Below are 26,098 nucleotides of genomic sequence, written 5' to 3'. Positions count from 1 at the left end.
ATCTGAAACACGCATGCGCATGTTTATTCAGATACGCAGCTTGTTCTCTATCTAAATGATTATCCAGTTTCAGATCACAACATCAAACATTTTCTGCCCGCACTTTGCACTCGCATTATTAATGAAGGAATAGTTCCAATTACTCATCCTTTTCATGATTTACAAAACATGAATAGAGTGACCCATTTTTAGGTGTAAATCTCGAATTCTTCCACTCGCGCTTCTCGCTCGCATCAATATACCTATCCTTTTCACGATTACAGAAAGTGCGTAGAAAATCCATTCTTCAGGTAGAAATGTAAAAACTTTCAACTCGCTCTTCGCACTCGCATTATTTGATTGTTGAAATAACGTAACTTCTTCATTGCTAACTGCAAGCAGTCCTTAACAGATCCTTTCTTGATCAGATCAAAACGTGTATTGAAAACTTTTACAGAGCTCGAAAGTAATTGTTTTGTTGAATGCGTACACATCTCGTTTAGGATCATATACATTGCCCAGAATATTTAAATTTTAGGACAAAATACATGAAATAAAAATTAACTTGCGCTTCGCGCTCGCACACTTAAATAAGGCTTATGATATTATTATATGTTTATGTTGATTTATGAGAATAAGTGGCTATAGGACTAACCCCTTCAAAGTAAAAAAACCCCACAAAAATCCACTTCAAGCGGCCGATCGGGGAAAATGTGGCTAACCCCCCCCCCCATTGGCGAAGGCTGGATCCACTCCTGCAATGGTGTTTTTTTCGCCCTTGGAAGTCATTGTGAAGAGTGCAAGCAAAAAGAAACCCCCAAACAAACAAAACAAAACAAAAGTCATCATTTTCAAGGGGGCACAGGCCGGATGTGCCCCCCCCCCCCCGGATCCGCCACTGATGGCCATCATAACTCAAAGTCAAATAAAAATTCACACGAAATTCGAACATCACTGATCAACAGAATATATTAAAAGATTTATATGATTTACGGCAATTTCGGCAACCCTTTATTAAGATCGATTTGGCGCCCCAATGTCAAAGTTGGTGCCCCCTAATATCAAGACCAATTTGGCACCCATCATTTTCGCTACAACTTGATGCCCACTCCATAATTCAACATAAATTCGGTGCCCCCAAGAATAATTATCATTGACAGGCCTAGGCCTATCTATATACCAAGGGCCGCGGAACGGTTTTCAAAGGGGGGGGGGGGGCTGACCATGCAAAAAATCACAATCATGTGATATTTTTTCCGGTTTTTATACGGTTTTGGGAAAAAGTGGGGGGCTGCATAAATAATTTACTGTCCTGGGTCTCGTTATATTAATCCCGCAGTCAGTGCAAATATAGACCTACCCTATTCTCGTTTCCGTGATTTGGGGGCTTATATTTCTTATTTTGGAGGGCTTTGGTGGGACGTACTCTATTCATTTCCGCTCATTTCGCGCTATACCCCCCCCCAAACGATTTGCCAGGATGCTGTTGTTTTGATATGTTTTTCCTTCTGTTTTCGTTTTTGTTTAATTTGTGACTGTTTATTGTTAGAAATGTTAATTTATCATTGTAACTTATGTTCTGATTCCTTGAAACTAGATCCAATTTGTTCCCCCAACTTGACCGGGAAGATGTGGTGCTTCCAGATAAAAAACATTGCGCACTTACCTAATCTACGTGGCCACACTGAATTTTGAAATTATAGTTTGGCTCCCTGTAGGTCAATTGGCGCCCCTTATTCAATATAGAACTTTAGGTCAAAGCCATATTTACCTAATTTTAACCTCCTACCCCCATAAAAATAGCCACACCCCCTCTTTCCCTCTCTCTCTCTCGATCTTTGGGGTTTTTCCTACAATTTGATGCCTCGATATTAACACATCATGCAGTTTGGCATCCCTCCCGTGCACATCAATATACACTCGACGCCGCTATTTGAGTCTCCCACCCATTGAAGGCGGAAGCCAAAAATTTTAGGAGGGGACAACCCAAGAAAGAAATTTGACAAGCAAAAAAAAAAAAAAAAAAAAAAGGTTCTCAACCTAAAAATTTTAGGGGGGACGCGTAGGAAAATTAATTGACAAGCAAAAAAAAAAAAAAAAAAAAAAAAAAAAAAAAAAAAAATTAATCAACTACAAATTTAGGGGGGGGCCGTCCCCCCTCCCCGCTTCCGCCGCCTATGCTCCCACCCCCCTTGTCTTCCTTTGACCGAGGCTCCTGCACCCGCTCATTATTTTTCCCTCCTGTTATTCCCAAGCCCAAGCCAATCCCCAAGCTGAAATTTTTGTATATATTGACCCCAAACAGGAACATTTAAAGGACTATTTTTTGAAGGAACCCATTAAGAGTACACATTTCTCACCATAGTCATCTAATGCGAGTGCCAAGCGCATGCTGATTTTATTAGGATTACATCTAAACACAAATGCTTTTGTAGTCTTTGTAATCATGATTATAGTATACGCATCTCACTAATCAAATTTTACGAGCGCGAAGCGCGAGCTGAAAATTTTGGAAAGTTTACCTGAAGAGGGGCATTCTAATGCTTTTTTGTAGGAATTCACGAAGACCATGCCTATTTCACTAACCAAATGACGCGAGCGCGAAGCACAAGCTGATTTTTTTTATATTCAGATCAGAAAAAGGGACATTTTATGGACTGACTTTATAGAATTTATGAAGAGTAGACATATCTCACCAATCCACTAATGCGAACGTAAGCACGGGCAGGAATTAAATGTTTTATATTAAGACCTTGAAATGGGGCAGTCACTTTAAGCAGTCATGAAAAAGAAGCATATATGTCACTACATAAAACAATAATAATTCGAAGGGCGAGGAAATATATTTGGCTTATATTGACTTGAAAACGGAAAGTTTTAGTACAACAGGATTATATATTTCGTTAAACAGACAATGCGAGCACCAGGAATAATGAAGACATAGGCCTGGGTAAATCATGTTTCATAAAGTTATAATTGTTTTTAAATTTTTATGTAATATATAACAGAACATGATTATAATATTATATAATAAACACTAATGTCTTCTTTCCCACTACGTTTCTCTCCCTTTTCCATCATTTTCTCCTTTTCCCCGTTTTTTTTCTTTTTGGCCAGCCGATTGGAGGGGGGGCACGTCCCCCCCCCCCCCGTAGTTACGCCACTGGGCACTGTAATGGGGTCCAACCCCGGGATCCAACTTATCATGCACAAAAGTGCTATATATCCGCGACGCTAACTAAATACTGAATTTCTAGTTATATATTTTCCTCTTTGTTCTTTTTTTGGGGGGTCGCCATGGGGGGATTCCCGCTTCGCCCCTGGATCGAACCGACCGCCCATCCCCGGTCTAGTCCCCACCCGGGTCCCACCCGAACCCCGCAACTTTTTTTGTTAATTTTGTGAGAATTTAATCGCTATATAGCATTGAAGCATTCCATGATTCTGTCAAAATTATTATTGATTTATGAGCTCCTATCAGTTTCTTCCTTCGACTTCACAAATAACGTGCCCATATGCACCACTGCACTGAGATTGTGCATGGATATCCTTGCCTGTCGACTATACCGTTCTGCATTGTGAGAATCACATCCAATCACCAGTCTGTATTCAAGTCAGGTGACAGGCACAACACAGCTAAATGGTCGCGCGATTCATTGGCAGTCCTCTTTCACACGATAGCCTTCACCGGGAGAGGACACGCTCGCGCTACTTCTTTTTACCACAACAACAAGCCCTCTTGTTATTATAACGAAAATGGCTCAAGAAAATCATGTTTCATCTGTAGCTGAGGGAGACACCTTTCTCTTCACATCAGAATCCGTTGGAGAGGGACATCCAGGTAAGTGAGCCACCAAAACTCAAATATTTTTTTCATTAGCTGATTTGCGCTGGAGCTTGGAAAATTGGTCATCCAAATTTCCCGGCTGGATACAGGAGAGACGCGGTTGCAACAATGGCCTGGCGCCGGTCGCTTCCCGGGGACGGACGTGTGATTGCAATCGGCCTTGCGGATTGCCTGGCCTTGAAATTATAGGCTTTGCTTGGTTTAAATTTCATCCAGATTTGTGCAGATTGTTTTAAATTAGTAATGCTTTATCAGCGTGATCAGGTGTACTTTGTCCATGTTGTCAGGAATGCTTCAATTTGTCAATCTGCATTCTGGTCCTGGATTCCCATCATGAATCATTTGTCATGTTTTCAGACTTTCACTTCGTCACACTGCACTCATTCAATGAACAAAGGTTATGAAACAATGTAACAGCCGCAAGCCAGGTCAGTGGTCAGTATTGGGCTGGGGGGGGGGTCAAGAGTCGGGTAGGCCGAATGCCGAACAAGCATGACAAGTTAGATCTAGATTCAATCTAACTTTTATAATGCTTTGTTGCAACATTTCTTATTCTATCTTACTCCTTAGTCGTACATGTAGTTTCACAAAATAATTTTTCAGCAATAGAATTGTTTGCCTAATTTTGATTTAATTTTGCCATGCCATGTTGAGTTATTTACTAACTTTTAATAAATTATTTTATTAGATCTAGAATGTACACTGTAGACCTGGACTAAATTATCATGTTCATTGCCATATTTCTTGCCCTTGATTTGATGTGCACCGCCCTTTATTTGACGTTTACCCTGCCCTTTATTCATCATTGCTGTGTTCAAAGTCGATGCCTTTTGTCTTGGTTTTCAGTTAATTCCCACGATCATTACATTTGTTATTATGGCATGTATGGCAAGTGAACTTTAAGATTAACTTGACCTGAAGATCTTTGCTGGGACTGGTAGATGCAATATACCGGGTGAACACCCTACTCTTTGACAAATAGTGTATTGGTTTTAAACGAGCAGAGGTTGTGACTGGCCTAGAGGACTACATGTATGTGGTGATATTTTTTAATGATTTTTTGATATTGTCATTACATCACAGAGCCTAGACACGCATATGGGACTGTGCCTATTGAAGTTAATACACAAGAAGGGAATTCCCTTCATATCACATTGTAACCAACAAATTCTTATTAACTAAAATTTTATGAAATAACATACCTTTATACACCTAATGCGTATAAAGGTACGACAGTTCCTCCCCCCAAAAAAAAAAAAGAAAAGAAAAATGAGGTTGCTTACCAGACATCTCTCGTGTATCTATTCGTAAACACTGCAAATACAATAGGCTTGACCCTTGAACCACTTTGAAATGACGTAGCTTCGATGATAATTAAGTGCCGTTTTGAAGAACAATTAATGGATTAAATTATTTTTCATTAAATAATAAAATTTTAATTTCAATTTTTAAGCAATTGTTAATGCAGGATTAGTTCTAATGTGGAAAAGAAACATGAGTTTGTACATGCTGCTCTGATTGAGATGGAATGTGTAATAACATGCTCCACCCCACACACAGATTCATTCATTCATCAGAAGTTATTACAAATAAAAAAATCTGATATTTTCACTCATAAGGTGTTGCACTATGCCCTACTTTTTTTTTTAATTGCCACTGTAAAATAAAGTCATGTGACATTTTCATTTTAAGAAAGGTGATTTTCTATTGCTAAAGCTATAAATATTTTTGGAGTTTATTTTTTGACAACACAAATGGGATGAGTTCAAACATGGCTTAATGGACTTTTGGCAGAACTGCCCTAGGATCTCCCATAATAGTAGGCTTTGAGTAGATAAGCAAACACAGTGAATGATCATTGTTTGCTGCTGCAATGATGGCAAGATAAATCAATCTGGTTTAAAGCAGTTCTAAGTGACCCTTGACCCCTTAATCATGTGTCTGAAATCAACAATACAGCACATTTTAATCCACATTTATGCTTTGAATTCATGCTGGAGGCCTCTAGCACAAAGACACCTTCTACCCAGTTCAAACACAACATCTGCGCATTGTTTTTAGCTGGGGTTACTTATTAGGATCAAAATGATAACATGTCCTTCCAAAATTTTGCTGGCTCAGCAGAAATGTACATCTGTTTGTTTTGTGGTTAGTAAAGTTTGCAGCATACCAAGTACTTTTTATCGAAAAGTGGGTGGTTTATTTGCAGATTGTGACTGAAATTATGCAAGATGAACTCGTGTTGGCCTCCTTAGAAAGAAAGAAGTTAATCAAGCGGCTGTCAGTGTCACACCTGGGTCCCATTGTATTTATCATTCGATGGTAACTACCATGACAACAATGCTCAACAACCAATCAAAATCAAGCATTCCATGGAAAGATACTATTGGATTCAAAGATAATATATTATACATGTAGTAATCTTTATTCAACAGGGCCCAGGTGATTTTATCCAGTGTATGTCGATGTACAAGTAGTTTCCTCATTATCCTCTTTCTTGATATCTAGCATTCTATTCTTGATGGCTGTCGCCGGTGTCAAGAAATCCTTTTTTTGTTGGCAAAAGACATACTTGTTATCAGTTGATAGAGTAAAATAAGAAAACTGCTAATAGTAGGTCCTCAAACCCTGGCTTAAACATTCAGACCATATTGAAGCCTATGTTGGAGGACATCACCTTAGGATTTAGATTAGAAAGATCTCCCTCTTTGTGTACACTCTATATTGGTTTTGAACATGTACTTTCATTCATTCAATAAAAGCAACCAGACCCATTGTACTTGTAATAGAGAGAGTTCAGCCAACCAGGTTTCAAAGGGAATACCAACATGGCGCAATTTCTTGTGAATTGGACTTGCCTAACAAAACATTATGCGTCTTGTTGGTAACCTATTGAAACCAGGTTGGCCCAAATTCTGAAAGCAACATATCTCCAGCTTTAGTAACCTCTATTGGACTGCATACCAATGAAGGTAGAGGTACATGTAGAACAGGGATGAGGATCAATTTGCTATTGCTGTCATAAGACAGTGACCAATTTCGTCCGTCCATTACAAATCAATATCTTTGCTATTAAATGATGTGAACCTTCATCATGTGGAGCGTTGTGGCCCAGTGGATTAGTCTCCGGACTTTGAAACAGAGGGTCATGGGTTCGAATCTCAGGCATTGCGTAGTATCCTTCGGCAAGAAATTTATCCACATTTTGCTGCACTCGACCCAGGTGAGGTGATAGGGTACCCGTTATGATTTATTCCTTGAACGCTTTAGCGCCTATTGATATGGCGGCTTGGCTACAGCCGGGGTAATAATATGATACCAAGTATCAAAGCGCAGTTGAGTATATGCACATAGTAGTAACTATATAAATGGACATATTATTATTCATGAATTCACTCTTTTCATCTTCGAATACAACAGTTATGGTCTTTAGGGTCGCATGCATCGTTGAGCTCTTCTCTGCTTTTGATGGCCATCTGCCAAGTTGGCATTGAAAATATGTCAAAATTGTTCCTTTGATCTGTACAAATGAGTTGAGCCCTTAAAAGGAGCAGTGTGTAGAAAATACAAATATGATCCATAAACTTTTTAATAGCCACTCCAACATGGACATTGGACCTACTACGTTCAAGAAATGCTGAGTAAGCGAAGTCATGCATTGTTTCAAAAGCTTCTTTTTTTTTAATCTTGTGTAGTTGTATTGGTTTCTCTGCAGATAGTATTGACAGTTTGACTTATTAAGTGAATATAAAAGATGTTTTATTTTAATGTTTCCCATGCATCCATCATTCCTAAATCACTTTTGGACATGTATGTCAATATAATAATCGGAAAGTCAACACCACTGGTATATTGAATATCTTGCCTCTAAATCACATGTAATTGGACTATATATTGAAAACATACACTATGGGAGGCTGCCAGGTGCATTGTATTTATTTGATGGTGTTAGATTAGTGGATAAATTTCATAAAAGCAAAAAAAAAATAACAGGCGAGTGTAAAGATTTTGACAAAGGAAAGGTAAAAAGATAAATTACTTCAGAAGAATTGAAATTAAATTTAGCCAGGCATTCATACATGTATGTATGGATCTAGTATAGAAACATCTTGTGGGTTTTTCAGGTTCCAACTGTCAAGGAATGACATTGGAATTTGAATACTCCAAGGGACTCGAATACTGCACTGGGAGTTAATACAATGGGTAAATAGGAGGCATGGCAAGGGAGGATCTTGTGTACACAAAGGTTTCCACTGTTTGATGCAAATCTGCATACACCTCCATGTATTTACATTTTCTTTTCGTACTGATTATTCCACCAAATTGTGGAGTCATTGTTTAAGTTCTATCTTGCATAGTAGAGTGACTATGTAGCTTACCATTACATGGCAGTTTCTACTCTATTCAGTCAACTACCGGAAATGAACTACATCTACATGTAAATGTAACTGAATTAGTGGCATGAAGTCTTGTAATTTAGGCCTACATACACTATAAAGTTGCTTTTTTACAATTCCGTTCAATAATTTACCATGGAATTTCTATGTATGTGCTGGTAACTGATTGTGATTTTGTCCTTTTTAAGTTAAACTTGAAGAATTAAAAACTGAATGTGTGATGCTTTGATAAGTTTGATTAATAAGGCTGCTGTGTTGATGTCTTTAAGCAAGCACAGGGATAGTTCCAAAATAATTTTGACATTGAGATTGATTTGAAAGTTTTAGCATAATTTTTTTTGTGCTTCAATGTATTAACCATTTGGCAATTTGACCCCAAATGAAATGAAGGCCAATAATGTCCCAATTACCTGTGTGCTCGTCTCCTTGAGTACTTGATAAGGAGCTTCGTCTTTCTGGAACTTAACTTCCAATTGACCTCTCCTGCCAGGCCTCCACATAAGCAGTATGCTGCTGCTAATGAACTTTCCAGATACTCCCACCATTGAGAAGCCATGATTAGCTCGGCAATTACATGCTTCACTCTGAGCATAGTGGTCATAAGATAAAGAAAACATTTTAACTAACCAGTGGACTGTTTCTTTTTAAACATCACTTTGACCAATCAGGCTATTTTTTATGTCTTGCCAACCAGGGGCCCTGAACAAAAAGCTTAGTGATCATCATAGAACATACTTATATGATTTATGGCATTGACTATAATGTACAATTAATCATGAAAATCTTAATTACTAAACTTTGTGTTATGGGACTTAGAAGTGGAAGGAGGGATCCAAATGTTATCCATCGTATTATGTGCTTGCCTAACTCCACTTCAAATGATAACTTTGATCTCGGGCTTTATTCCTTGATACCCAAACAGTGCAATCATACATATAGACTAGGGAAGAACAATGTTTAATTTCCACTTTAATTCATCAGTTGAAACAATAAAACCTTCAGTTCTACATGTTTTTTTGTTTTCCTTTTGTTTTTTGCAGACAAAATCTGTGATCAAGTGAGTGATGCAGTTCTTGACGCTCATCTTGCTATTGACCCTAACGCAAAGGTCGCCTGTGGTAAGTAATACTTAATTTACAAAGTGACTATTTGTTAACAAAATATGACAGGATTGCAAAAGTTGAAAAGGGCAATTATAAGGTATGAAGGCTGAAAACAGATTAGGAAAAAAGAGGGGGAGGGGAAGAGCTACATGTTAATAACTTCTTAATATTGTATGTACCTGAAGAGTAAAATAGTTAATATCTGTGCTGTAAGAGAGTGTGGTCTGTGAATTATGATACTAACAACTGTAAAAACAATCGATTGAGACATAAGTTCAAGTGGCCTAACATGTTTGGAAGTGCAAATTGAAATTTGGGGTAAAAAGGTGAGTATTTAATGCCCTGAATAGAATGCTCCAGCTCTATTTTCCTGCACACTTCAGTGCATCCGCTAGGATTTGGTGGTATGCCTGTCTGGTTTTTCACAATAGATGTGTTCCAAGTCAATACGTTTGAGTGTACATGTACTTGCACCAGTTAATATTCTAAGAGCTCTACACTTCCAACAAATGAATTAAATTCACATTATGCAGTGGAACTCAAGCAGTACATGTTATCATTATGCTCCAAATTAGTGCTGCAGCCGAACCGCCGAACCGAACGGAAGTTCGCCGAACTTGGCACTTCCGAACCGGACCGAACCGAACCGAACTCAAAGGCCTGGTTCGGAAGTTCGGTAAAAAAAAAATGTATGCAATGCATGAACGCGATGACTACATAGATTTAAGTATAAAATTAACAAAATATATATTGGTTAGTGATTGTGCACAAAGAGAATTCCACTCATATATTTTTAAAATCCACTATGATAGCTCCCATCTCGTCTTTGATTGAACTGTTATCAACTTAAGAATATTTTATTAACATAAATATATTTTTTCTTGATAAAATGAGGGGGCATTTTGAAGCTAAACTCGGTATAAAAGTGTGGTGTATTTACGTATTGCCGTAATCGATCGTGATCGTAATCGGACCTAATCATTTTGTATTTAATAAAGAAAAAGAACCAGACATAAATTCATTCCTCGTAAATGACAAAGTATGACAGTTTCGGTCTCGTGTTTGATTAAATTTTTATCATTTTCAATTTTTTTTATAAACATGAATAGGCCTGGGAGTAAACATCGATTGATCGAATGGTTCGATTGGCATGCCGCCAATCACCAATCGATTAGCAAAATATACACTAATCGAATGTTCGGCAGATCCCGATTATGACGTTGGCATAACTCTAATACCCAAGTAATAATAATAAAATGACAAGAAAACAATGATGACAGCTGTTTTTTACAGGTTTAAAACTTATGTTACCGAGGTAATGTTTCAAAAATTATCAATGATTGTATCACATTCACAGTTACATACCAACATGATAGCGCTCCGAAAATGTTAATCCCACCCGACCTTGCCCTCATACACAAAATAAGTCATTGTGTGCGTGCACAATAATAAGTAAACACATAACCAGCTCACTTGAGCTGATTGGACCTTCGGATAGCCAATGAAACTTTGGGAAACAAAGAAGCGGAAGGCAGGTGGTTCCCTTTATTATCAGGAAAGGTCATGACTTCAGAAATAAATTGACCCCTCCCCCATCTGTGTGTGTGTGTGCGTGTGAGGGAAAGAGAGAGGGAAGGATAGGGGGTGGGAGCCGGAGAATTTCTTTCATGTTTCAGAACAATGCAACCTTTTTTATATCCCCCTCAACCAATGAAAACTACATTCCAACACGCGCCCGCCTTCACCAGTACTTTCTCGACTAGTCTCCAAAAATAGACCCAGTTATACATGTGGGTTCAAATGATAAAAATCGTAATTTTGAAAGGTATTTCAAATAAATTTTTTTTTAATACATGTGTAGCATCGTGGGCAGTGCCACAAGTGGAGGCGGGGACATGGTGTGGGCAAGGGATGAATTTTTTAAGTGAAATGCTCCACCTGGGCTCAGTCTCAAAGAATATACTTCATGAATGAGTTGTTTACGTCTTTGGACTCGGAGGGGCTGATTCATTTATATGCAGGGGTGTGGCACTTGGAGGGATGCATGCATAATACCAGGGTACCAGTATTGATTTAGGAAAGATTTTCATTGGAACAATAAACTGAAAGATTTAATCTCATTTCATGAAGTTTCTTTTGATATAAAAAATCATGGAGAAGGGGGAAAAGGGCCTCATTTATGCTAAACATGTGACTTTGATGGAGATTTCTTCATGGGGGGTCACCATAAAGTAGGTCAACTATTGTGACTTAAAAGACGTGATTCCCGACGAACAATCGAATCATTCAATTATTTTTCCAGGAAATAATCGAATGGTAATAATAACAATCGTCCCAGGCCTAAACATGAATATATTTTTTCCTTATAAAATGTGGGGACATTTTAAGCTTAACTCAGTTAAAAAGTGTAGTTGAATTACGTATTGCTGTAATCGGATGTACATTTAATTGAAAAGACATAAATTAATTCCTTGTGACTGACAAAGTAATGGTAAAGTATATATATTCCACCTTCTGAAATTTCCATATTAATATAAAAGATAAATAAGAGATGAAGGAATGAGGGTGAAAAAAACAAAAAAGATAAAAATTCAAACCAAATCAACGCATGTTCCCTGATCGATGTTCCGGAAATGGTTGGTAAGGAAAGTTGAAACAGGAAGTCCAAACAACCTGCTCTCGGTTGCTATTATACAGGTAAAATTCGTATTCCAAACTTGAAACGTTTTTCCATTGTCAATATTTTCTTAAAAGTGGTTTAATCTGGCCAATTACTGAAAAATGAAAATGAAATGATAAATTATCAGTTCAGTCTTAGTTCTGACGATCAACGCCGAGTGATTTCACAACACTAAAATACGCAGTACAGTCCCATGTACTCATTTTCGTGTTAGAAATATGTTTGAAGTCACGTAGCGTCGATCTTTCTGGACCAAGAATGGACTGATATTTTATCTTTTTAAAGTAATTCATTGACCAGATTTTACCACTTTTCAGGAAATAGGGACTTTCTAAAACACTCATATTCTTTGGAATGTGAATTTTACCGGTATAATAACAGTTGAGTGGAGGTTGTTTGTCTACTATTTCGACATTCCCGATCAACACTTTCCAATTTGAGAAGCTGCGTTGGCAATGACATCGTAATCGATCATGATCATAGCTACATGAAATAATCGTGAAAAAAATATTCTGATCTTTGTAATTCTATTTCTGTCCTGATTCTCTCGTTATCAATATTTTTTTCTTTTGATTTTTTTTTTCATTTTAAAAATGAAAGTAGAAATGACTTATTTTTTGTTTTTTAAAACAAAAGAAAGTTCAACAATTATCTTAACTATTCTTTTTAGAAACAAAATTTATTATTAATACATGACAGTTCATCCAAGAGATTACTTGTTTGTAGGTCGGCGATCTTTATTTTTTAATGTTAAATTTAATTTGGCATTTATTGCCGAACCCCGAACCGAACCAAAGTTCGGAAAAAAATTGCCGAACCCTGCCGAACCGAACCGAACCCGAACATGCCGCCTGACTTGCAGCACTACTCCAAATTAAATCCACAATATTAGCAACAGCTGTTGCACTCACGAGAGCATTATAGATAAATTTATCATACATAGATAGTTTAGCAGATAAATGAATAAATAACTTTAGAGCGAATTCTTAGAAGAGTCCTTCCCACCAAACATTGTATTTGTTGACATCCAAATACTGTGGATGATAGAATTATATGACAATTTGCCAAGTCATGCAATGCATGTTGACCAGTGCTAATACCATTCAAGTAAATATTGTTCCAATATGTAATATTTGCGCTATACTAAATTGCAATGTCATGTCTGTGAACTCCAGTTTTCTATTAAATGTTTACTCATTTACTAGGCTTTTCACATTTTTTTTCCTTATTCTGTAATATCCTTTGTCAATTTCACTTTCTCACATGTACAGGTGTATGCATGTAGATATGTTAGTCCTGTTCGAACAGCATTATTAAGTGCAATGATAAGAAATTTCACTTTTTTTTTCCATTTGAGCATACCTTGGCTTGGATGCGGGCTATTCAATATGTCATGAATACTGAAGCTTGGATGTTGCATTTATGCCTTTGTTTTCTCTGCTTCCCACTAGCCCTGTTCTTTTTCTTTGCATTTCACGCTGTCCGCTTTGCACCGTCATTGTGGTGCTAGCCCCCATCCCCTCAACCCCTTCATGTTTCCCAGGATTAAACAAGATTTTGCCCGTCTGAAAACCATGCTGGGTGTTTATTTTTCTATTAAAGGACATGTCCACCCCAACAAAAACTTGATTTGAATAAAAAGAGAAAAATTCAACAAGCATAAAACTGAAAATTTCATCAAAATCGGATGTAAAATAAGAAAGTTATGACATTTCAAAATTTCACTTCATTTCATAAAAACAGTTGTATGAATGAGCCAGCTACATCCAAATGAGTCGATGTCATTCACTCACTATTTCTTTTGTTTTTTATTGTTTGAAATATTTTGATTTTCTCGTCATTGTCATGTGACATGAAGTTTCATTCCTCCCTGAACACGTTGAAATTGAAATATTGTATAATTCAAACAATAAAAAACAAAAGAAATAGTGAGTGAGTGACATCAACTCTCTCATTTGGATGTAACTGGCTCGTTTATAGAACTATTTTGTTAAAAATAAGCGAAACTTTGAAATGTCATAACTTTCTTATTTAACATCGGATTTTGATGAAATCTTCAGCATTGTGCTTGTCTGATTTTTCTCTATTGATTCAAATCAACATTTTTCTGAGGTGGACTTGACCTTTAATATCAAGCAGTGATTGATCACTTATTAAGGTCATGACATACATCTAGATTTTTTCACAGATTAATACTTTATACTGGGTGTAGTAATGGCAACATATGGTTCGCCAGATGGTAGGATTCCTTGCCCCCATGTAATACTGATTTCGTCATCTTTCAAAATATTGTTTACAGTAGATTCTGAATGCTGATGCAATGTCTGATCCTTGTTCATGTTTTCCACATGGAGTACATTAAAAAATTGTAGTATATTTGTTTAAATTTTGAACATGGCTTTCATTACTTTCTTGGATTTCAGGTTGGCTTTCATGCCTTATCTACATGTATGACAAAATTATAATAATTAACATTTGTCTAGCTTCCCATTTTTTGCTCTCATTTGGAGTTCATGTTATTCTAGTGAGGATCTAGCTGTGTTTCATGTAACGTATCAGTGAATTTCACTTGCAAATTTGCCCTGGGCCAATCAGATGCAAGAATTTCATCTCTTATGATAGATATTCAGTGAATATCAGTATTTGTTTTGTGAATATGTCAATAGGGATGAGACACTCCCCAGAACAAAAACACAGAAATTGACTGAAGAAATTCTAGGTTTTGCAATGATTCAGCATTTATCAAAAGAAGAAAGAAAAGATTGCATTTGATTATTGGTGGGTCATCTCTATAATTTTTGAAAACTACATGTAGTGCCCTCAAACATGGCTCTAATCCAGACGGGGTGGTGCATTGATTAATAGATACATGTATGTCAGAATAATTAAAATAATTATGTGAATTCATAAAAGCTGCAAATAAATACACTAGTAAAAATGCTCAGTGTGAATATTCTGAATGACTATTTAAGTGTGTGATGTGTGAAAAATGTTATAATTTTTTCTTTCAATTTATTTTGTTTAGAATGTGCCTCAAAGACCGGTATGATCATGGTGTTTGGTGAGGTGACGTCTAATGCCCATGTAGACTACCAATCGTGTGTAAGGAATGCTATTAAAGCCATAGGATATGATGACTCGTCTCAAGGTAAGATATAGAATACTACTACTGGATATCAAATTTAAAAACAAAACATAAATCTATTTGATAAGGAAAAAATACTCTTTATTACTATTGTTAGCAGCTGTAATTGCTCAAGTGTTGATTGATGTGAATGAATTTCTTTAATGAGAATGAAAATCCTTGGATCAAGTTAGCTTTTATGATACAAGAACATTCAAAGAATAAGATTGATGAAAGGTAAAGAACAATACGAAAGTAAAGAGCATCGGCATTAAAATCATATGATTGTTACATGTATGTTGATCTCCCATTGGCAAAGCGACCAAAATTTGTCATTTAACAGAATTACATCTCTCCCAATTGTACACTGAAAACATACCCCAAAACATCTATTTTTCCTCATTTATATTATAGTACACACCCTTTGTCCATGATATATGTCATGGAAGCCCTAAAACATCTTATATGAAAAAAACGTTTTCTATAGGCTTGATATAAGTCACAGTATAAATAAGATATGAAGGCAAGTATTTGTAGAGTTTAACCGCTGCATGTTGGTTGCATTGCAAGTGGGAGGATGTCTACATTGATAGTGATGTTAACACACTTATTTGTTAAAGTTTTCTTAGGCTCTCTTTGATCTTTTATTTCTGTTTTCTAATCAGCTAACTTGTTCTCAATATTTCATTCTCCTTTGATATTCAGAAATTTTGTGTTTTTTTTTCTCAAGTCCTTTTACAATTTTGACTGTTAAGAAGTGTAACATAGAAAGCATTATACATGTAGTGGTAAATGTCTGGACAGAAGGAAAATATTGTTGCAAGAAAAACTGTCAAAAAGGATTATATTTGAGTCATTTCGTGCATAGGAGCATATGGAGAAGTTGCCATTCAACATGATATTGTACATGAAGCCAATTAAACCCAAATTTGTTTGGTTTGTCCCATCAGGTTTTGACTATGATACCTGTAATGTGTTAGTGGCTATTGAGCAGCAAGTACCCGAGATTGCACAATCAGTTCACGTAGGAAAGGCTGAAGATGATATAGGTGCCGGTGATCAGGTAATAACACAAAGTTTCATAAATTTTGGGGTGCTCAGTCAGTGATTTATAGGGTAATTAAATTGGTCCTGCAAGGGGGGTCGTAGCTGGATAGGTATCCAAGTTTAATTTTCACGGATGTGAAAAAAAAACAGTGGTTGTTTTAGTGAATCTATTTAATTTGTCTTTGAATTATCAATTGGCATGAAACATATTTTATGCTTGTAAGATTTGTAATTTGTGTTGGCTTCAGAATGTGAGTCTGTCCCACATATAGAAATTAATGTCGGTAGTCTAACATGAGAAGTGAATGTCTAGAGATTGTTCTGTCAGAGATGAGAATAGAACAGTCTTCATTTTCATGGACACATGGACAGTGAAAATAGCAATTTGTTGATGTGAATGTTGAGAAATAATTGTTTTTTGTGGAAGATTATTCATTTAATCCTTTTATTTTCAGGGATTGATGTTTGGTTATGCCACTGATGAGACGGAAGAGTGTATGCCCCTGACTGTAGTGTTAGCCCATGCTCTTACGCGTAAAATGGCTGAAATCAGACATGGAGGAGACAGAAGGCTTCGACCAGACTGTAAATCACAGGTAAGTAGAAAACTAGTCATTTATTGGTCAGTTTGACTTTGCTGTTTAATTTACACCTGATTGCTCTACTTTCTATTTGATCTCGTCCCACATTTTCTAATCCAACATTGTGTACAACTTGTTCAGTCCACTAACCATTAAGCCTAATTGCCATTAAGCCCATCTTCCATTTTGTCTAATACTCACTTGGTCTAACACCACTTACTATATGGTGAGATAATTTATGATCCAAACTTTAATTTGACAAAGTGAAAAATAATAAGTAGACAAACTGGAAATGTAGTGTAGACCGAATGGGTTAAATCCATGTTGTATTAGACTATCTAAGAAGTATACAAACAGAATAAACTAGTGAACAGCTTGGGAGAATAAAGTGCCCATGACTTCTTCACCTCATTCATCAGTACTTACTAAGTGTTACTAGTCTTAGAACTCTAAATGTCATATCATCTTCTTATATTACAGCTGAATTTCTATTTCTTTACAAATGTTTTGTTGATTAAATTTGACATTTTTACAGTTAATCAAATTATTGACAAACAAATCCACCAGATCACATAAATCAATATTTTGACATGAGATTGATCTATCAGATCAAATTTTGACATTACTTTTTTTAATGGCTACATCTGCAAAAGTAATGATTTAAGCCAGTTTTTAAGTTGCTACCTGCTTTACATTGACGTACAGTACATGCACAAGGTTCTTGTCATCCTGCGTAACAGAAAAGAACACATTTAGCATAGGAATTGTACTGCAATCTTCCATGCTGAAGACAGTGTCCCATCAACTCTAGTCATAAACTTTAGAAAATGATGGGAACCTGGTCATTTACAGAAAATTATGTAGGGGAAGGCGGGGTAAGTTGAGCATAGGGGCAAGTTGAGCCACCAGCCCCAGGCCAACAATGAATGAGTCAGACATTGTGGTGGTGTCATGTATTGATGACCCATAGCATAACCCTTAACCCTACCACATTGTTTTCAACTTTGAAACAAAAAGTAGTTTTTTAGAGGGAAAAATATGAATTTCAGCCAAAAAAGTAAAAAAATAGTGTGAAATAGATAAGTGCATTATAAACACACACGTCTTTCAATATATAAAAGACATGATAACAACATTATTAGTCCAGGTATGGATCTTCATTCTTGTCATAGTCTTTTATGTAATGGATGCATAATAAATGTGTGGATACAAAATTATCGCACTAAGTTCGGACTGGGGTAAGTTGAGCCAAACAGCATGGGGCAAGTTGAGCCATGGTAATTCCTATGGTAATGTATCTTAAAAAAACAAACAAACCATAAAAATCGATTGAAATGCTGGCTGAAAGGAGCAAATTTACATGACTGCTCTTTTCCTCTTAAAGGATGTTAGTATTTATAGAGAAATAGCAAGTGAAAAGACTTTTAAAAAAAAATTGACATGCTGGTTTTCCCCTCATACATTTTGTACATAGTTTTTGTGGCTCAACTTACCCCAGAAGGTGGCTCAAACTTACCCCATATATGGGGCAAGTTGAGCCATTTGACATCGTTTTTTTCAAAGGTCACGATGACTTTCAGTGTGGGGATAGAAAGTTATATGTAGGTGGAAAATATTTCAGAAGAATTAAATTTCAAGGCAAGGTACTTATTTCGACAAGATTATTAATCATATCAATTCTAACATGCAAAAAGCAAAAACTGTCACAACTTACCCCGTCTTCCCCTACTCTAAAACATTCCAGCGTATACAATGCTCAAAAGATCTTGTTCATTAAAAGCCAAGTTCTATACCCTCCATAATAAATTAAGAGATTTATGTGTGATTAAAGTATTAGTTGGAGTAAAGATGTATAATGAAATGTTTTTATAAGTTGTAATTTTCATCTTTTCGTTCAACCAGGTTACGGTAGAATATAAGATGGACAGGGGAGCTTGTGTACCTCTGCGTGTCCACACCATCGTTATCTCCACCCAGCATTCACCTGACATCACTCTACCAGACCTTCAGAAACTTCTCAGGGAACAGGTCATTGATGTCGTCATCCCAAAGAAATACCTTGACGAGAACACCGTCTACCATCTGAACCCCTCAGGGTCTTTTACCATCGGCGGCCCCAAGGGTGATGCCGGCCTTACTGGAAGGAAGATCATCGTTGATACCTACGGAGGATGGGGCGCCCATGGCGGAGGTGCTTTCTCTGGCAAGGACTTCTCCAAGGTGGATAGGTCTGCGGCCTATGCTGCTCGCTGGGTAGCCAAGTCTCTGGTCAAGGCGGGACTCTGCAAGCGTGTTTTAGTTCAGGTACATGTTGCCAAAGGCTTCTGGATAGCCCTACTCCTCTACCTTTTGGGATTTGATAAAAGAGGCTGTCACATGTTGGGTGTTTTTAAAGTTACGCATGATGGGATCATGTTCTTATTTGCCAAGTCAACTACACGAGGTATATATTATAACCCAAGAAATGGTCACAGGTCGTGCGCAAAGTCATTCCTAACAGCTTTAATGAAACTTGCACAAAAACGTAACATGGTTGTTTGATTACAAGTTGAGTTACAATGAATCCGTTCAACCGCGAGTATATGAAAATCCATCAATATTGTCAAGAAAACAGGGAATTTATGAATATTTATCATATCTAGAAAATATTTTGCACAAACATGTTATTTTAGATTTGACGTTGCTGGCTTTCCATAGTTGTGGTTGATCAGATCAATTGTAACTATTTGTCAGATGGGCCCTTATCAAAATACCTTTAACACTATGTTTTTGTGAAAGTTTTATTAATGTCCATAACTTTAACCATATTACCAATAATCAGTTCTGGAATGTAGATTTCTCAAAGCCAAAGGTCTTTGGCAGGGATCAATGACATATTTTACCTTATTCAAAAAAAAATTAAGTAGGATATGCACACTTTTTATGATACATATTGTAAATGTTTGTACGTTTGGATTGGTTTTTAAAAACTAATTTAGTTTTCTAACATGCATTTGTATTTCCCAGGTTTCGTATTCTATTGGTATCTCCGAGCCATTGTCTATCTCAGTTTTCCATTATGGAACATCAGAGTACTCGGAGAAGGAACTCCTACGCATCGTTAAGAGGAACTTTGACCTCAGGCCTGGTGTCATTGTCAAGTAAGTCTCACTGAATTTTTTTTTACAGAATTATTTGTTTTGCCTTACTCCTAAACATAAAGAGATAAATGACTTGTCAGAGGGCATCATAAGCAGAGCCTTTATTGACTCTGACATTAAAATTAGTATAATTCTCAGTGATAATTTTCTCAAATATTTTTAGAGAACATTGGATTTATACATTTGTATTATAAGTTGTCAAGTTATTTTATGTTTTATTTGTTTATTGAATGCAACTAACATTTGTGTTTGGTGTTAGTAACTTGCACTGCATGTATATGCGGATGTTTGGCCTGTACATTTTTTGTTCATTTTTAAAGTGTAAGGGTATCTGTAGAGAAATCCTTGGCAATGGGAGCACCATGATGTCGTGGTTCTGACTCCCGCCTTGCAATCAGATGGTCCTGTGTTCAAATCCCACCATGGCCTAGCATCCTCTGGCAAGGAGTCAATTAATACTTTACCACTCTCCACCCAGGTGCTAATTGGGTACCAGTAGGAAACAACCTTCATTGTGGTTGGTTTAGCAAGTGTGCACCTAACAGGCTGTGAATCCAGGGACGGGATGATAGTAATTGTGAAGCTCTTTGAACAGTCAGAGATTGATATTTTTTAATAAAAAAAGCCAGTTATTATTATAGTGGACATGTTACTGTAATGTTCTTCCCAGTTATGAATGCGAATGGTCCTGAAAAATTGACGATGATTGTTGACATCACAAGAAACGGGCACTGATTATAAAATGCCCGAATTGACTCGAATCACTTAATGTATTGGTAGTTTTCTTCTAATAAAGCAGACAAAGCCAACAATCTTTGAATTTGTATTTTTTAATTCTGTGCAGGGATCTGGACCTGAAGAAACCCATCTACCGAAAGACCGCCACCTTTGGCCATTTTGGCCGTTCGGAATTCACCTGGGAACAGCCTAGGAAACTAGAACTCTGAGCAAGCCAACCATGCTTGGTCTAACAGGACTTTTTGGGCAGTATTGTCCCTAAGGGGAGTGAATTAACCCTGGACATAATGGTGTGTGTAGATAGGTGCACTAGCTTCAGCTGGCTCCTCTTTGGAACATGTGGGAGAACACAAATTTATATGTATATATTATATATCTGTATATTCTATCAAAAGTTAAATGAATCAAATTTTCGAGACAAAAGACTATTGCAAGTTTGAATTCCCTCCTTTTGGAGAAGACACAAATTGTTAATTTTGTAAAGATACGTCGGCACAACGTTGCATATTGATGAGTAGAGCACTGAGGTGATGTGTTTACTTGTGCTATGATCATAATCTGTGAATATATGGATATTGACTTCTGAAGGTTCTTGATCTTCAACATAGGGAATATGACAGTCAATATTTGATCTATTTGATGAAGTATTCAACGTCATACACTGCACGCAATTTTCATCATTTATATTGTTAATATTTACATGTAACTAATAGTTGAAGTGTGGTGTCATAGGATATTATGATTTGAAAATTATGTCAAATGCTTTCAGAGCGTGTGTCTAGTTTCGGCACACATACGGAAAAGATTTCCATTCAATATCTGATTATATGATTGAATTTGTTAAACCTTTAGTGCATTTACAATGACTGTGAGGAGTTGAAAAGGCTTGGATGTAGAAATAAGCAAGATTTAGCACTCGGTATGCGAATTGGCTCAATGTAGTATTAGCGAGTGCTGATTGTTGTTCATGGTGTACGATTTTGAAGAGAGCCTCCTAGAATAGGTCTGTATGGACCCATGGGGTGGGAATGGAATCTACCCCAACCCTTTGATAACCCTAGGCTTGTCAAGATAAGGTATCTGCGTCCTGTCCCAAAGCTCAGTCACAGGCATAACAAAAATTGTATGCTTGTTACCCCAAAACAAGTATCCTGCAGAACTGATTTTGACGTTCAAGTATGAAATGTTGGGTAACTTCAGAACCATGTGCCCTTGATGTCACTTATGTGGTCTCAAAAGAAGAGTGTGACTTGCGAAAGGAAGAAAAGCCAAACGTCGCAGGAGTTGCTCGCACCTTGCATAAAGTCATGCAAAAGATTGGAGGAGAGTTTCTGCCCTTACCCCTCCACTGCCTATTATGGTGAAGGAGGAGAAGGGTTAAATGAAAATCGAGTGCTACAGTTTGTTCTTTATTTCTTTATCAAGAGAAATAGAAGGCGACTTAAGTGTTTTTATGAAAGTAATTGATTGTAACTTCAGATAATCTTTTAAGAATCCCTTAGTCTTATGTTAATACCAAATTAGTGTGCAAAGGTTCAGCTTTAAGCTTAGTTTAATTCACCATTATTATTTGCTGTATCAGCTTCTTTGTGGATTGAATTTTCACAAAGTATAGGAGCTTCAGTATTTTTTGCTTTTTCAGCTCTTTGCAATCCTTTCACATCCCTGTATATTAATATGACTAACAGTATTCATTTTATTGTGTTAATATTGATATGATTAATAGTATTCATTTCATTTTTACCCAGCTGGTCATGTAATTTGCAGCGTAATATTATTGAAAACAGCAACATGATGGAGATCTCTTATTTTAAAAGAGAATGTTTGAACTGTAATTCTTGTTCAATTAATTTCAGTCTCTTTATGTATATTCTAGCAAAATGTGAGCATGTTTAATCTGCTACCTTATATAGAGTACTATCAAAGTCAGAATTCTAATATTCTTGGGTGTGTCCAGCGAGGTCTCATTGAAATATCTTGGTTCAAGGCTTTATTTTTTTAAACTTCCTTTACAATCATATGATTCTAATGTATAAAATTCTGTGGTGTATTATTCTGAAATACTAATTTATTGCGATCTCAATATAGTCATTGCGTTATTGATTTGTATAGGCATTTACTGAACGCATTGGTCTAAACAGTATAAGTCTAGTGTTATCGTTTTTGGTAACGGACCAGACACTTGACATTCAAGCGTCATGATTTTATTCACATTAATTGTGCTACTTTCTGTTTTTTCCTATTAGAAAATGAAGTCATTCTCAAGTGGGGTATTTCACAAATATTTAAGTGCGACTATAAAAACTGCGCTCTTTATCCCCTGTGTGATACAGAGCATCACCGCATTGGTCAGATCAATTACACGTTTTCAATCAGAGAAATGCTAGTAGCAGAGAGAAATGTACCTTCTGAATTATTGTCATTGCCGATAAAGCACCCTTCTGATGTTTATTTGTATCTGTATCAACTGCAATAGATAATTTTGTTCATTATTTAAATCAGTTTAATTTTGGAACATAGGGTATTCCAGTGAGTCTGATAATTTGCGTAATTATTGTTTACCGTGTAAATTTTCATGAAAAGAGATTAACTTCACTCAGTATAATACATGTAGAAACCAGTTTTGATATGAAGTCGACCAGGACATATAACAAAATAAATTCAACTCCACTCCACTGAGCCAGAAGAAAGGAGTGGCAACATTTAAAATCTTTAAATGTGTTTTAGTATATTGTATGACATGTTTCTGCTAGCTTATCAAATTGAGTGAATTCTATTGCATTTTTTGAAAAATAATGGAAACGATGTACATAGGTGATGTTTTACCCACTTCAAGATATATAAAGCCCTTTGTGTGTTTAATTGATAGGTATGTCCTTGATGATCCTCTTATCAGTTGAGGATTGATTATCAAAACATTGTTATTGCAAAACCTCATCTGAATAATTGTTCCTTAATAAAAAATATTTAAATTATATGCAGTGGCTCTTGCGTACCATTCCAAGAAAAGCGGTGTATTTACAATCAAGAAACGAAGGTTGTAACAGGGTTTTATTGACCGTTTCTTTAAATAATGTTCTGTGGTCAATGTCAGAATCAGTACTAGATGGGGAAGCTACTTATCAGCAGCATGAGTTTAGTAGTCACTGATGTGTAACTTGTAGCATTTTTTTCAGGTTAAAATGTGCAAAAAAATGCTTTCTCGATCTCTTGGAAGTCATTTCTTTTGTCACAAAAAGAATGGACATGTAAAGAGTTGCCTGTAAAAATGCAAAGCGTTTTTTAGTCTGTTTCTTGAGAGTTGTAACCATCCCAACTCTAACACGTAAGTCCGGAAGTATATTGTTGGATAATGATACACTCCTTTACAATAATACTTTTATTATGGGTGTGATACATTCCCACCACGATCCTAAATGTGGAATGACCATCTCTGTATGAAGACCACTTGCAGTAAATTTATTGGTTGAAGTTGAGCATCATCCCAGGAGCATGCTTACATTCTAAAGTGAATCTTTTTATAATGGAATTAATTACATTCCAAGTAAGCATCTGCCCCTATTAGTTCATTGACCTTTATGAATGTGCCTTTGTACACTATGTTAAGTTCTTATATCAAAGTACTGCTCTATCTGCAAGGCCAAGAAATACATCAAACAATCTGATTACGCTGATACCATGTTTTTATATTGCATTTAGGCACAGGGATGATTGTATTCGAAGTGATTTTGACCAGTGTTAGGAGTATTCTTTGAGTAGCAATGATTAACCCTAATCAGGCTGGGCTGGTAGACCCATGGATGGGAGGGGTGTTGTGGAGGCCACCCAAAGATGTTTCGCGCCAGTGACTCGGGATCGTTCTGACCAGACAAAGCCGAAGACGGGTGGGGTATCATGTGTTAACACTGGTTCAACCCGAGCGGCTGATGAGAACGTTCCGGTGCCACTATTTTGCGCAAAATGTCCACAATCAGATCAATGGCCAAGTTCTCAAGCGAGAATTCTGCCACCCCCAGCCTTTTTAGTGTTGATGAATATTCAGTTCTCACAGACAGAATCATAACCATTATCTTTTTATGTACATTTACAAATTAAAAAAAAATACTTTCAAATGTGACTTTGATTTAATGTGTGTTTATTCCACTTTACCGTTTGGTGATCATAAGGAAGATGTAAGTTGAGTGCACTTGGAGAGATATTTCTGTATTCTATTTATAACAAAAACTGGTAATGACTAAATTGATGAATGTTCTCCACACTCTTGACCTCAAAAGATAGTTGTGTGCGAATATGGTAAGGTCAGGATCAACATGACAAAGATGAATATGGCAGGGGTATAACAAAATACTGAAGGTGTTCAATTTATGCACGACGTTAATGACCGATATTGTCAGTGCATTGCTGCTTTCATTGTCTGCTTTTTAGTCAAACCAGCTTGGTATTGATTGGGGTGGACTTTATTCCAGTAAACTTGATCCAAAGTCACCCTAAATCAGGGTGACCAGATTTCACAAAATGAAATACGGGACCATCAACAAAGTATGCTGCATAAGCGGATCGACCGAGCCTGGTCTTAATAATAAAAAAAGATCATCAAAGAAGGCTATACACAGTGTTAGACTTGTAAAAAAATATACGGAATTGAAAGGGAGGGTGAACGAAAGAATGAAGGAGAGATAGAAAAGCCGAAAGAAAAGAGATGAATTGAAAAGAAAGAACGAACAAAATGAAGGGCAAAATGAAGGAAAACAATAAAAAATGTTAGAATAAAATGAAAGAAGGAAAAAAAGAGAAAAAAAGTTTCTGTCATTCTTTGAAATGAATAAAGGAAAGAAAACGAAAAGAAGGGAAGATGAATGTGAAAGAAAAAATAAGGGAGAGAAAGGAAAAAAAGTAAGAAAATAGAAGGAAAGAAAAATGTTTCCTCCATTCTTTGAAAGAAACAAGACAAACAGGAAGGGAGGGAAAAGAAAGAAGGAAAAATAAATAAAATGAAAGATAGGAAAGATTGAAGGGAGGAGAGAACGAATAAAAAGGAAATAATGGAAGGAGAGAAAGAATGAAAATAAAAACGAGAGGAAGGGAGAAGGAAGCAAAGAAAAGTTTAAGGAAAGAAAGGAAAAGAAGGAAAGTAAGACAAAGAAGGAAAAAAAGAAAAATGAACAGAGAAAGGATCAGGAAATTAAGATAGATGGAACAAAAAAGGGGCAAAGATGAAGGATAGAGGGATGAAGAAAGAAGGATAGGAAAGAAAGATAGAGAAAAAAAGAATGAAAGAAAGTTCAAACTTAAAACAAAAAATCACATCATGTAACAAAAATCATAATGATTTGGTATCTTTAAATTCTATTTAGAAAAAAAAATGTTTATAAAAGAATAAAATTTAATAGTGAAACATTGTCAAACTTAAAAATTTGATGAAACATCGCTGCGTCATACACAGGCATCGATCTCTCCCATCA

The 26,098-nt window shown here is 36.4% G+C and overlaps 1 protein-coding gene across 1 annotated transcript; it reads left to right on the top strand.

The window, feature by feature from the left end:
• Nucleotides 1–3,635: 3,635 nt before the first annotated feature.
• Nucleotides 3,636–24,753, top strand: LOC121432020 (S-adenosylmethionine synthase-like). The gene is made up of 8 exons (XM_041629833.1): nt 3,636–3,820; nt 9,264–9,341; nt 15,032–15,154; nt 16,081–16,193; nt 16,633–16,773; nt 18,661–19,062; nt 19,765–19,898; nt 20,743–24,753. Exons 1-8 carry the CDS (start codon nt 3,736–3,738, stop codon nt 20,843–20,845), a joined length of 1,179 nt encoding a protein of 392 aa, XP_041485767.1. The 5' UTR covers nt 3,636–3,735; the 3' UTR covers nt 20,846–24,753.
• Nucleotides 24,754–26,098: the final 1,345 nt, after the last annotated feature.

Source organism: Lytechinus variegatus, chromosome 18 (genome assembly GCF_018143015.1).
Source record: "Lytechinus variegatus isolate NC3 chromosome 18, Lvar_3.0, whole genome shotgun sequence".
NCBI lineage: Eukaryota > Metazoa > Echinodermata > Echinoidea > Temnopleuroida > Toxopneustidae > Lytechinus > Lytechinus variegatus.
Note: the sequence above shows the minus strand (reverse complement) of the source record. Positions and strands in the feature narration are given on the sequence as shown.

Bases quoted from the DNA above. Each gene is read 5' to 3' on its own strand.
- LOC121432020 (XM_041629833.1), top strand. From the start codon at position 3,736: ATGGCTCAAGAAAATCATGTTTCATCTGTAGCTGAGGGAGACACCTTT. The intron at 16,194-16,632 runs GTAATAACACAA...TTTTATTTTCAG, and splicing joins ATATAGGTGCCGGTGATCAG to GGATTGATGTTTGGTTATGC. The intron at 16,774-18,660 runs GTAAGTAGAAAA...TCGTTCAACCAG, and splicing joins GACCAGACTGTAAATCACAG to GTTACGGTAGAATATAAGAT.